Source organism: Empidonax traillii, unplaced genomic scaffold (assembly GCF_003031625.1).
Source record: "Empidonax traillii isolate 1590-97213 ecotype Southwest subspecies unplaced genomic scaffold, ASM303162v1 scaffold418:size511083, whole genome shotgun sequence".
In the NCBI taxonomy this organism is placed as follows: Eukaryota; Metazoa; Chordata; class Aves; order Passeriformes; family Tyrannidae; genus Empidonax; species Empidonax traillii.
This window is the reverse complement of record NW_020955611.1, coordinates 197,427-210,844: the sequence shown is the minus strand read 5'-3', so window position 1 is coordinate 210,844 and position 13,418 is coordinate 197,427. Positions and strand designations below refer to the sequence as shown.

Below are 13,418 nucleotides of genomic sequence, written 5' to 3'. Positions count from 1 at the left end.
ATTGGGGACTAATGAGAAAGGAGGAAGAATCCCAGAGAGTGTCCCAGAAAGTTCAAGGAGGTGTGACAGATCGTGAGAAAATAATCTGCAATAGTAGGTAGTTAATCTGGTACAAGTAGTGTGACTACAGTGGATGTACAGAAGGGCTTTAAGCTAGCAGCTCTCAAGCTGCCTCCTTTTGTCATCCTCCACTGTTCTGTGTGTTTGGAGCCATTCCTGGAGGTCAGAGGATTTTGCAGATCTCAACTCCGTAGAATCAAGGGACACAACAATCTCACTGCATAAAAACAGTCCAAATAGCACCAAGCTGCATGTTGTCCAAAATATGTCAGGATCTTCTACTGGCTTCTGTAATCTTCATCAGTTTTCTTCTGTTTTCTTCTCTCTTTCCCCATCCATTAATGTTTTAGGTGTTCCTCTATCTGTCAGACTTGTCTAGGAAGGACCGAAGGATTGTCAGCAAAAAGTACAAAATCTATTTCTGGTAAGGAGAAGGCAAACTGGTAAGACTCAAGCTCTGGACACTGTCTCTAGTTATGGAGTTTGTTCACATGCCCTCCTTCTGAACCACACTTTGGATGTGGGGATATTCTTTGAACCATCCTGTTACATTTTCTGACCCTGTTCCAATCAGTAACTGCAAATCCCACATACCTCAAATAACAATATTTGTGGACCAATGCACACATGATCCTGGCAATGGATTCTGTTTTGCATCATTGTTTTTAAGTGTGGTAACAACTGGTGTGCTGGAACATAGTGGGGAAGGGGAGAAACTGGCACTCAAACACATGAGCTTGTGGTCAACAGGCTGGCTTTTCTTGTGCCCTTAGCATTTGCCTCTTGTTTGCATTAGCACATGTGTTCTTCAGCTTCAGGAGATCATAATGAGATCATAACCCCAGAGAGCAGAGTCTGTGCCCTTGGGCACTGAGGTGCACACATTCCTCCACAAGCACCGTGGGCCTGTGCCCCAGGTGTGCATTGTTGTTTTGGTGTGTGTAACTGCTGCTGCTCTCTCCTCTCTGCAGGAACATCATCACCATTGCAGTGTTTTATGCCCTGCCGGTCATCCAGCTTGTCATCACTTACCAGACGGTGCGTTTGACTCCATGGCTGACCCCTCTTGCCTTTAAATTTGCTCTCTGGTTGCGCCGTGTAAGGATGACAGTCGCAGTGGAACTGGAATCACCCAGGAATTCTGCTCTGTCTGAGGCACAGTTTACCTTAGCTGCTCTCTCTGCACTGTGTGTTACTGCAAGCTTGGCTTGCTCAGATTGCAGTTCTGCTATTTTTGCTTGGGAAGTGGGAGTGCAGCTGTTTTCCTGCTCAACTGATTCTCATTTGGGCCCTGTTTCATTTTAGAGACAGGAGGAATCTGTTTTTATCTCTAAAAGACATCTGAAAGCAAGTAGGGTTTGTTGTGATGCAAGTGATTTCTCCTCCCTTCTCCCCACCCTCGCTATCCTGCTGTTAATCAGATGTCTGCAAGCCATCTATTAGTGGTGGGGTTGAGAGCACACAGTGTTTCCTCTGAAGATTTGTCAGGTTTGTGGCCTCTGCCAACACCTTGTCCCACCCTAAAAGCTTCACTGGCAGATGTCAGTACTCCCCAGTGCCAGTGCTAGAGCCAGGCTGTGTCCTGGTATACCTTGTGTACGTGCGGTGTTTGCACAAAGCAAACCCCCAAGAGAAGGCAGGATTTGCTAATATTTGGTTTCCCACCTCCTCTCTGTGCAGGTAGTAAATGTGACTGGCAATCAGGACATCTGCTACTACAACTTTCTGTGTGCTCATCCCCTTGGGGTGCTGAGGTGAGTGAACCCTATGGTCACTGCATTATTTTCTTGTGCTTTCCAAGTGTTCTGTGCCCATGTCAAGATTTTATCCTTGTCAGGCTCACAGTAACTGTGTTGATAGGACCACTGGGAGTTTAGGATTCTGGGCTTTCTGTTTTTCTCATCAGTGGTGCTCTGCTGCTGTGAGACACATGCACCCAGGAACACATGGCACCTGAGTGCCCCTGGAAAATCTATGGCACAGCAATGAGGTGCTCCCGTGCTCTATTGGATGCTCTCACTTGTATCCAAGGAGCAGTGGCTCTGCAAAGAAGTTCAGATCAGTCCTTTCAGTGCCTCATTTTTCTAAATTAATGTGGGACTGCAAGGAAAGTCCAGAGTTGGGATTCTCACTGAGAAAGTGCTAAATTCACTGGTGTAGGTGAGCTACTCGATCTACAATTGTCATCCAGAGTGTAAAACTGTCAGTTTGGCAGCTGCTGAGGTGGAGGATGGTGGAGGGCAAGCAAAATGGATTCAGCTTATCATGGCCCAGGATTCAGCTTTCTGCTGCTGTGCTGCATTTGTCTTAAACCTTCTTCCTTCCTGCAGTGCCTTCAACAACATCCTCAGCAACGTGGGCCACATGATGCTGGGCTTTCTCTTCCTCCTCATTGTGTTGCGCAGGGACATTCTCCACCGTCGGGCCATGGAGATGAAAGACATCTATACCCTGGTAGGAAGCACGATTGCATGGGGCTGAGTGGAGGGAGGGAAGACAGGATGAACTCAAAAAACAGAGTGAAACACAGTGTGTTTGCATTTGCCTTCCTTGCTGGAGAGTTGAATCCTCCTCTTTTCCCACCCTGTGCAAAAGGGTCTAGGTGGGATGCTTATGGTCTTGCACACCCCAGTATTTTACTACGTACAGTATGTCCACACTGCTGTGGTGATCCAGCCTGGGCTTACGAAGACAAGGAGATTGATTAATAGAGGAACAACTCCCATGGCTGTGGCTTGCCCACTAGTGCTCACTGTGGAGGAACTGGGGCAGTAGGAGTGTCCCAAAATGCTTTTAGTTATAGTGAAGTAGTTTGATTTGTCTTAAACAACTAAGAGTTATTTCTTGGCACTCTTGTTAGCAAGAGGGAGTATAGATGCTTATGATAACACAGAGGAATTTGGCTACCTCCACTCTGAAGCAGAGCTGCTTGTAGCCAGAGCTTCTGCAGTCTCTTCTGGGAGAGGATGGAGAAATCTGCAGCCCTGTGGCAGTGGTGCTGGTGGTTCTGAAGACAAACAGCTATTTTCATTGGCTTGGTAGCAAGTAATGGCCTTAGCAGTTGTAAGGGGCTGCTGCTTGTAGTTTTCAGATGATACTCTGGTCAAACTGTGACAAAAGTGCCCTCTGGGCTCTGCTCTTCAGAGCAGAAACACCCTACTGACCACAAGAACAATTCTGGGTCCCCAGTCCTCTCTCAGTTTTGGGCAGGATGTAGTATGGCATGAGGTACAGGACAGAGATTTTCAGTGTCACGATGTTGCTACCAAGACACTGAGGTCTTCAGACCAGAAGTTTCTGCATGGTTAGCTTGGGTTTGCTGCCTGTGGATTCACTGGCTGTGCCATGTGGCTAAATCCAGAGCCTGTGGTTGTGCACAGCACACTGTGCTGCACTGCAGACTAAAGGACATGCGTAGGAGTTAGGAGGGATGAAGGGATGGAGAGTGGATGTCATCAGGACAGTGAGGGTACTTACTCTACTGATCTGTTCTCTTCCAGGACTATGGGATCCCAAAGCATTTTGGTCTCTTTTATGCTATGGGCATCGCTCTGATGATGGAAGGGGTGCTCAGTGCCTGTTATCACGTCTGCCCTAATTACTCCAATTTCCAGTTTGGTAAGCTGAGTTTCCTTTTTCCTTTTGAGCTGGAGCTAACGAATTGCCGTGCTTTGTCTCCTGCTGAGTTACTGACATTTCCCATCCCTCTACCCTTGCAAACCTCCCTGGAGACTGCCTGTTCCAAAACTCAGTCAGGAGGCAGTGAGGCGTTGGATTCTGGGGACTAACACATGTCAGCCTCCTCTCCAGTCCTTTGGACTCTGGTAGTGCACTGCTGGCAGGATCTCACATTCCTTTTGCAACTCAGTGCTTGAAAGTAATAAGTGTACAACCTGAGGAGCAGAGTGTTCAAGCCTAGGAAGCCTCTGTGACATCTCAGTGGAAATTTTGCTCTGTGGGCTCCTTCTTGGTTAAGAGAAGACTCAGGCAGAATCTTGTCTATGAGTGTGAGTACCTGATGAGAGGGAACAAAAATGAGTGAGCCAGGCTCTTTTCAGTGGTCCCCAGTGACATAACAAGAGGCAATGGGCACAAATTAAACCAAAGGAAACTCCATCTGAACACAGGATTTTTTTTTTTTTCTTTCTTTGAGGGTGGTCAAAGACAGAGCAGATTGCCTGGAGAGGTTGGGAATTCTTCTGTGGAGATATTCAAAGCCTGACTGGACATGGTCCTGGACAGTCCTCTCATAGCTGACTTTGCTTGAGCAGGAGTTGTTGGACCAGATGACCTCCAGAGGTTACTTGCAGCCTGCACCATTCTGATTGCCTGCCTGTTTCTGTGCTGCACTGTGGGCACTTATTTTCTGATCCCCTTTCGTTTTTGTTGCTCCAGAGCATGGTAGATGTGCTGCAAGATGGCAGAGCATGAAGTGCTGTACAATGTAGAGCAGCATGAGGGATTTGTGCCTGCCAGCCTTGGATTTGGCCCAGCTGCTGCACTACTTTGTATGCACTCAGAGCAGCTTTCTTAGCCCACTGGCAATACCCTTTTTCACTGTTTGTTGTGATCCCTCCACAGACACCTCCTTCATGTACATGATCGCAGGACTGTGCATGCTCAAGCTCTACCAGACCCGCCACCCAGACATCAATGCCAGTGCCTACTCTGCCTATGCCTCGTTTGCTGTGGTGATCTGTCTGGCTGTCCTTGGAGTGGTATGGCTCCCTCTTACTTACCTGCTTCTCTGGGAAGGAGATGGTGTGGCTGGGAACACAGCTTAAGTGGGGAAAGCAGCAGAGTAGGATAAGAGTGTGTTAAGCAACTGTTGGCATTTGAATTCTTAGTTCCCTTGAGTTTTCCTCCTCTCTTCCCCTGAGTTTTCAGGAAGGGGAAGAGCAGAGCAGTTTCCTCCAGGTGGGCTCTTTTTTGGTCTTTCCCTACCACATACCATACTTCTCAAGAGGAGAAATTTACACATCCAGACGTCCATGTTCCAGCATTGAGATGGTCTTCCCTTGAGGTGACTTACATTGTGGGGGACCAGGGTGAGGCTAGATGAGCTTCCAGGACAAGTATCTGATAACTAACTGCTTGTGCCTGTTTCTCCCCTTTGGAAAACTCCATGTTGTTGGGCACAGCTCCTGCAGTTGGCCTTCCAATCTTTGGAGAGGTAGGGGGCTAGGATAATGTCTGGGGAGCTGCCAGGTAAGTGTTTGGAGTACCTGCCTATGGAAGAGCACTGTAGCAGAAAGAATCAACCAGAGTTGCTGGGACAGGGCTTTGCCCATTAGCTCACAGCATTGCAAATATTGAGCTGGGCTCACCTGAATCCCCGTCCTGTCCTTTGCCTTGGAGGTCTCTGCTTCCCTTCTTTTAAAGGACTCATTTTCATTCATCAGTAACCTGGCAAAATCCATTGAGTTCTTGCTCTGAACTAGCAGCTAGGTCCCACTGGGCTGTCAGCCCCTCACTACCACACATAATGCGGAATACCAATTGATACTGCCAAGGTCTCTGGGTAGGAGACTCTGGGATAAGGCATGCAGGAGCAGCTGGTGAACTTGGGACTTCCCAAGAATCTCTTGATAGGTGTGGTAGATCTTGACAGCCAGGTTCAAAACACTGAGGCTTTATTATGGATTGCTGTATCTTTTCTTGAGGCGTGCTTTGAAGCTATTCCGTGGAGCATGTAAGCTGCATCTCCCTTGTTGCGTTCATACAGAGGTGGCTTTTCTGCTTGCTTTTTGGTGGTGTTGGGGTTGTTTTGGTCGTCTTTCCCCCCTACTGCCCCCAAAAGGGGAAAGATCAGGCAAGTGATTTTCCCCAGGGAAGGGGAGTGCTCACAGCTAGATGGCAGATCAGAGTTTCTGGACTCCTTAATGTATAACTGAAAGATTAAGGTTTTAATACAGCTTTAACATGCACTCGTAGGTCCCTTCCAGTCCTTAAATAAAATGTAAGAGTACAGTAGGAGCAATTGCCTGCAGAATGTTTTTGTCCTTTTTGTTCTACAGTACACTTATTAAAGGAATAGTTGGTTCCCTGGCTGCCTTTGTGAAAATATAGCTCCTGACCAGAGGGTTGCTGCCCAGCTCAGCAAAGAGAGCTCACCTGGCCTGGGTGTCCCTGCATTTCTGCTCCCTGGGCCAGCTGCAGCCCTTCCAAGCTGCTGTTCTTATCTGAAGGAGCATTCGGACAGAATGGACTCCTTTCCAGAATACTGAGCTCCTCTTGCCTCTCTGGATTTTGTTTTGAATTCATAGATCTGTTTCCAAGTGGGAAGATTTAGGTATTTCTTTTCCGTATTCAGTGAGGTTATCTAATGACCCATAGTGATATAGGACAGAAAAGGATTGTTCTGCTGTAACAGGGCTCAGTTTGCTTTTAACACGTCTTTGCTTTCAGGTGTTTGGGAAAAATGACATGTGGTTTTGGGTGGTTTTCTCAATAATCCATGTTTTGGCCTCGTTGGCTCTCAGCACCCAGATCTACTACATGGGCCGCTTCAAGATGGGTAAGTGCTGTGACTGATCCGTCTTCTCTGGGTGTGCAGGCGCCTCCTGTCCTCACCTGCGTGTCACCTGTGCAGCGTGTTTGTCGGCATAGTCCTGTGGCTCGTGTTCTGGGTTACCCTGTCCTCTCATCCATCTGATGCTCCTCCTGGCCTCTGAAGTCCTTGTGCTGTGCTGCTTCCCAGACCAGTGGGTCTGTGGAGGCAGGAGAGCTGGGCTCTGAGGGAGCCTGTCCTTCGGCTATAGCTCTGCCGAGTGCACACTCCCTCGTGCTGTGCTCAGAGCAGAGAGCTACACCCTGTCACGGGGTGAGGGGGAGAGGGTCTGGTGGGGAAACTGGCTCTTGTGCTTTGCTTACAAACCTATTTCTCCTTCTTCTGTTTCTGTCTGCCTCAGAGGGCCCTGACTCAGGTAACTGTCTGCAGCTCTCCTTTTTCCCTGCTGAATTGTGAGGTGGTGTAGCAGCCAGGGATTGCATGGATGTGTGTGGGGAGGCAGGTTTGTGTACCACCTGGAGTCAGCTCTCCGGAAGTGAAACCACTTTGCCAGCAGCCAGTCCTGCTCCTTGGCAGGAAAGGGGTGATACAGCACAGGGGAGCTCTGATCTTGGCACAGGAGCCTTTTCAAGCTCTGCATTTATGGCTAAAGAAGGGCATGTGTGTGCATGTATATCTATCCATCCCCATTGCCACTGATGGCTCTGCAGGGAAGCTTCTGCAGTGATTTTGAGAGCTGGAGTGTCTTGAGTGCCCTCTGCCCCTTTAGGACCCTCTGAGGGCTGGGGGGTTTTTTCTGCTCTTTTTCTGCTGTGGCAGCTTGTTCCATGGAAAGTGCTTTCCCCCCTTCCTGCACACACACATCTCTTTTCCAGAGACAGAGTTGCAAAATCAGCCTGTTTACATGTACAGACAGGGCCCAGTTGAATTCTGGGTAGTGCTAGTGTTGAGGGGATTTTTTTTATTTTTTTAAACCTGTTGTTCTGCCAAATGCCATCCACATCCTGTGGTGGCTCCCAAAAAGCAAGAAATGCATCCGCTGACACCTTGAGTTCTCTGTCAGCTGGTGGGTGTCCGTGTCTTTCCCTATAGGGATTTTGGGGCTCACTCTGCTGGCTGTTCTGGCTTTTTATCCTCTTTTTTGACAGACTTGGGCATATTTCGACGAGCAGTGATGGTGCTGTACACGGACTGTATCCAGCAGTGCAGTCGACCAATGTATATGGTAGGTGATTTCTTATCTCAACAATTGCTCACCCTTCAGGCAATGTGCAGAGGAAAGAGTTTGGTCTGTTAGAAGAAGCGATGTTCCCTGCTTCCCTTCTTCCTCCCCCAGAATGGTTGGATAAGCGTAGATCTCTGATACAGTGGTTTACCCCCAACCTCCAGACTTCCCCAGTCCCAGAGCTGGTGAATAAAACATCAAAACAAAGGTGATACAAGCATGACAAGATCTGCCTTTGCACTTGCTCTCTGGGGCATCTATTCAGAGGAACGGGTACGAGGCTCTGTGCACTGCAGCCTCTCCGGGGAAGGCAGCAACTGTTTTGGCTCTGTGGTTTAAGCAAAAGCAATTGCCATTTCTGCAGCACCCCGGGGCAGACAGCAGAAAAGTAAGAAAAGGTGGCTGTTACCTTGTGTCCCACTGATGGCTTTCTTCTTGGCACAGAGTGCTAACTGAGGATGGAAGCCAAATGGGTTTTTTTATCCATGAGCGTCTTTTTTCTTTCTTTATTTTTTATTTACTCTCCCACCTCTGAATAAGCGAACTCAGTCCACTCAGGCAGGAAGTAAGCCTGGTCAGCCTGAAATAGCTGCATCATGAAAGCAGCTGTAAGCATAAATGCACATGCCCCACAGTTGTAACCCTCTGCCTGCTGCAGTTACAGGGCTTCCCTAGCTAATGGTGAGATGGGAGAAAAAACAGGCTCTCTGAACACATATGGATGCTATCCAAAGCTTCCCCTGCTGTGTCTTTCAAGCAAGTCCTTGCTCTCTGCAGTATTTTTTCTGTAAAACGGTAGGAGGGAAGGAATCTAACTAGAAAAACAGTAGAAGCAGTCAAAGGATTTGCAGAACCTCCTGAGGCTGATCCCTTAAGTGCTGAGCTTGTTCTTTTTTAGATGTTCGGTCTCCTTCTTCAACTCTTTCTTAAAATTTGTGAGGGCAAGAGCAGTTTCCATCTGATAAAGCTCCTGCAGAGCAAACTACAGAGCCAAGTGCATGAGTGTTTGCAGGAACCAGACTCCAAATCCTCACAATGATATCCTGAATTTCTGAGGCAATGGCCTCTTTTCGCATACCCTTCTGATTTTATATGATCATCAGTGTCTTTCCTCCAGGACAGGATGGTGCTGCTCATTGTTGGAAACCTGGTCAACTGGTCCTTGTAAGTAGTTACATCTTGGTGTCCTGTGTATTTGTGCACGTGGGCAGCAGGATTTGGTACTGGAACACAGGAGGCCTGGAGTGATGGGGAAATGCAGCAATGTCTGTGCAATAATCCTGTGCTGGGGCCCTTCTGACACGTTTTGGCAGGGAGCTTGATCTGAGGAGTGCTGACAGTAGGCAGATCTGTAGGATGCGGCGCAGCACTACAGAACCGTGTGAGGCATCCTTAAGTGTTTCAGCTGGGGCTGTCTCATGGCTTGTCTCTGAGCAAGCTTGTGTAGAGCTGGCTTGGTGCTGTGGTGCTGTGTTGTGCTGTACACCTGCTTCCCACATAGCTTGGAAGTCTCTGGCACAGCCAAGGTGCAGGAGACCTGACAGACACTCATCAGTCACAGAGCCTGGCTGAGCAGGGAAGGATTAGCTCTCAGATGAGATTGACAATCATTGCTCCAGGCTCTTGCTTTTCACTAAAGCTGCTTCTTAGGGACATGCTTTCTACCGAATGTACAGGTCTGGAGCCAGCTCCTACCCAGTGACATGTGTTTGGCCACCGGTTGGAAGCAACTCAGGGCCTTTTACTGTCCTCTGTGGTCTCAGTTGCTTCAGCAGCTGACCATGGCTGAGTTTCCTTTGCTGGTGGCAGAGGCAAACAGTGAATTTACTCCAGGGAATTGGGAGGCTGAGGCAGTGTAACTGTGTCCTGTGGTTTGTGGAGCAGTGGGTAGCTGTACCCTGGCACTTTGGGGATGTACCCTGTCCCCAGTGAAAGAGGCTGTCTGATATCCCTTCTTCCCTCTCTCTCAGTGCTATTTTTGGGCTCTTGTATCGGCCCAGAGACTTTGCCTCCTACATACTGGGAATCTTCATCTGTAACCTGCTGCTGTATCTGGCTTTCTACATCATCATGAAGGTAGAGGGAGGCAGCTGTTGCTGCCTCTGGGGTGCCTCTCTCCAAAGGGGAAGGGATGGGCCTCTTTTCTGGCTGCAGTCTGGATTCCTGTGGTGCTGCAGAGGGAGGTGGAGGGGCCTTTGTGGGGCTCAGGGTGGGACAAGGTGTTGGGGAGGGATGATGTGTAGCCATTTCAGGGGTGGCTGGGGTGGGCAGCCCTTCCCGGGTGCAGATGGTGTGTCAGCCCTGTGTTCAGCTCTGCCCCCTGTGAAGAACTCTGGGTGTGTTGTGAGGCTGTGTCCCTGTCTGCAGCTCCGCAGCTCTGAGAAGCTCCTGCCCATCCCCATGTTCTGCATTGTGTCCACAGCAGTGGTGTGGGCAGCTGCCCTCTACTTCTTCTTCCAGAACCTCAGCAGCTGGGAGGTAAAGTTCCCCTTTCACTGTCCTTCTGTCCTTCTCTGTGTCTCATCATCTTTCCTTCCTGTTGTTTGTTTTGCACAAAAAAATACTTTGGAGAAAAGTCTTGGGCTGCTCATGGAGAGCTGCTCATGTTCAGCAGACTGTGAAGGGAATGTGGGAAGCTGTCATGAGCCAAAAATGACTCTATGCCTTTAGCTGTGTAGAGGCTGTGTATGACCCAGGTGATCTGGAGATGACTGGTCCTCCTCACCAGGGGACAGAGGAGGAGCTGGGGATCTGAAAGCAAAACTGGGCAGATCCTGACTAGTACTGGATGGAAGACTTATCTTTGGAGCAGATGGCCAATGTGGGGTAACCTGCCTGGGATTGTGAGGGATCTCCATGACCTGGGAGACTGGATGCCTTCCAGCAGGATATCACATCTGCCTCCGTGGAAGTGAGGGGCTTGCTGCAGGGTGGTCTGGTGGAGGCTGTGCAGTGTGTGCTATGCAGGACCTCAGATGTGGAGAGCAGAGGGTTCTCCTCCTCTGTGTGTTGTGGCCCCAGATCCCTTTTAAGGATCCATTACATTCCTGGCCTGCCCTTGGCCCATGTCTGGCCAGCATAGCACCTTTTCCTGGGTTCTGCTTGGACGGTTAAGATGAGCTGATCTTTAGAGGGTCTTCCGTGTGATCAGCAAGAGCCCTGTGTGAGTGGGTATCAGGTGCTGACCCTCTGCCTGCTCCCTTAGGAGACTCCAGCAGAGTCCCGGGAAAAGAACCGGCCGTGCATCCTGCTGGGCTTCTTTGATGACCATGATGTCTGGCACTTCCTCTCTGCAGCTGCCTTGTTCTTCTCCTTTCTGGTGAGTTTTGCTGAGTCTCCCACTCTGCTGTATGGCCTCACCCTCTCCTTTTCCACCTTGCCCCTCTCCATCCACATGGACCTGTGACTGCTCCAGGATCCACAGGGGTGCCCCAACTCCTCTGCTTGCCTCTATCTCCAGAATCCTTTACAGTGGGATGCTCTTTGTCAGGGGGATCAGGCTTTCTCCTTTGTCTTATTTCTCTCCCTGTGCCTCTTGGCCTCAAATTCCCTCTGGGACTGTGGGTCACAAAGCTGTTGTGGGACAGCTGAGGGGCTGCTGCTGTGACCAGTGACTCAGGGATTTGTGAAGACCTCCCAGGAAAGCAAGACCTGAAGGTCTGAAAGGTAAGCCTGCCTGGTCAGCAAGACCTGAATCTGCCTTGTACTTTCTTCCTCAGGTCCTGCTGACCCTGGATGATGACCTGGATACGGTGCGCAGGGACAAGATCCCGGTGTTCTAAGTCCCCAAGGGACAGGGGCGCAGGGGCGTCCTAAACCTCTCAGCCAAAGGCACTGGGCCTCTGGTATCTGTGGGGAATGAGCCTCCTTCCGTGGCCAACAACACAGTAGGAGCAGGGGAGCTGGATCCCACAGCAAGCATGAAGGGGTGCTGTGGTGACTGAGGCGGAACCAGGAGGGAAGACAACGTTTACTCCTTTCCCACCGCATCCTCTGGGGCAGGCATGACCCAGCAGCCAAGGCCAGTGCACAGCCCTCTGGCTCACAGGTGCAGAGGGTGCTGGAGCCAGTGAGGGGGGAGGAAACAGGAGGGAGGCATGTTTGAGACCTTTGCTTCCCTTCCTCCCTGCTGATGGGCTCCACTTCCCCTCTGGTGAGCAGGCTTGAGAAGTGCAGTGCTGCTCCTCCCTGATGCCTGTACCCTGCAGGCTGCTGCCTTCAGAGAGTCCCTTCAGCAGCACAGGGGAGAGTGTTTAGGTTCTGTCCTGCACCAACTGAGGGAGCAAGGGACTCCAAACTGAGGTGGCAGTGGGGGAACTGTTTTCTTCTTTCCTTCTTTTTGTTGGAGAGACTCCTCTGGTAGCTAGTGTGGAGCCATGGTAACAAGACTGTGGTGTTGGAGGGAGATGGTGGACTAGAGCTGCCCATGAGTGCTCTGCCAGAGCCTCCTGCCTTGCTCTTGAAGGCTCTCACTTGCTCCTGTTGAACAGCCACACTTCCTCTGGCAGCTCCAGTGCTGGCTCTTGCCAGCGTGATGGTCTCTCAGGGCACTAGAAGTGCTGTCCTCAAGTAAACCTAAAAGAGATGGTGCAGCAAAGCTACAATCTCGCATGCTGGGCAGCTCTTTGGCAGCCTCTTGGCTCCTGCTGCCTGCCTTGCCAAAGGGGCAAGGTGGAAGAGGCATATTGTCCAGCAACCTCAGACTTTCTCCTTCAACAAGTCTGTTTTGGACAAACTTGGCAAAGCAAGTTCCATTATGGACTGGTGGTGAGGAAGAGGTTTGGGGACAGTTGGGGTTAAGCTCTTTAGTTAAAGATCTGGGCCAAACTTTCTTGTCCAACTTTGCTGCATCTGAAATAAGTTTTTAAATGTCTTCTCCATTCTTTCTGATTTCTTGGTTATTTAAAAAACAAGAATAAGGTGTGAATTATTTCAGACCTTGCATCTAAAATGGGACCTGTTTTGCTAATTTTGAATTAAAAAGTGTTCTTTCAGGCCTGCTGTCCTTATTCTTGCCATTGTCTGAGCATTTTTACTTCAGTGTACATGCATGTACCCAGTGATGCGAAAGTTTCATTCCACTTCTGCTTACTGAAGCAAACAACTATGGTAATGTTTTACTCTGAGAGTCTGTATCTCCTTGAAAAGTTTTGCACCAGCTGATTTTTATTTTTTTTTCCTAAGTTGGAGATTGTCAAGACTGTCAATAAAATGAATGTTCCTGGTGCCCTGCTCTGCAGGTTGATCTGAATTCTTCTTGCTCTAGCTCTCAGCAGCAGCAAGGAGAGCAGCTGGGGCAGAGGGATGCCCAGTGGTGTCACACAGCTGCTGTCACCCTTGGGACTGCCACAGACATTTCCTGAGCATAGGTGCAGATGACCTGCTTTGTTCTCTTACAGTTGCCTTTGTGAGACTAAATAGAGTGAAGAACAGGCACTCTTGTCACTGTAGTCCTTTCGGCAGGGTGGGAGAGGGCTGGAGGAGGAACGGCACAAGCGGCTGCTAGCTATTACCTTTCCAAGCAGAGCTGTTGCCACTTTGGAGGTGTTTCAGGCAGGGTGTGCCAGAAATTAGGAAGGTGGAGGTGGTCCTGGTGTGCTGTGTTGTATGACAGTGCTTTGG

At 49.6% G+C, this 13,418-nt stretch overlaps 1 protein-coding gene across 3 annotated transcripts in view; it reads left to right on the top strand.

Annotated features, from left to right (window-relative positions):
* SIDT1 (SID1 transmembrane family member 1) overlaps positions 1-13,022 on the top strand; it is a 42,194-nt gene extending 29,172 nt beyond the window's left edge. Inside the window, exons 13-26 of one of the 3 annotated variants that reach the window (XM_027894115.1) lie at positions 411-484; positions 1,032-1,098; positions 1,741-1,814; positions 2,391-2,514; positions 3,561-3,678; positions 4,642-4,778; positions 6,469-6,577; positions 6,972-6,986; positions 7,720-7,796; positions 8,914-8,960; positions 9,767-9,872; positions 10,164-10,274; positions 11,002-11,115; positions 11,516-13,022. In XM_027894115.1, coding sequence (XP_027749916.1) covers positions 411-484; positions 1,032-1,098; positions 1,741-1,814; positions 2,391-2,514; positions 3,561-3,678; positions 4,642-4,778; positions 6,469-6,577; positions 6,972-6,986; positions 7,720-7,796; positions 8,914-8,960; positions 9,767-9,872; positions 10,164-10,274; positions 11,002-11,115; positions 11,516-11,578 — 1,236 coding nt within the window. In that variant the 3' untranslated portion in view covers positions 11,579-13,022. Of the gene's footprint in view, positions 1-410; positions 485-1,031; positions 1,099-1,740; positions 1,815-2,390; positions 2,515-3,560; positions 3,679-4,641; positions 4,779-6,468; positions 6,578-6,971; positions 6,987-7,719; positions 7,797-8,913; positions 8,961-9,766; positions 9,873-10,163; positions 10,275-11,001; positions 11,477-11,515 lie in introns of those variants that run through there. The other 2 variants (XM_027894116.1, XM_027894114.1) reach the window with 2 other exon arrangements.
* The last annotated feature ends 396 nt before the right edge of the window (positions 13,023-13,418 follow it).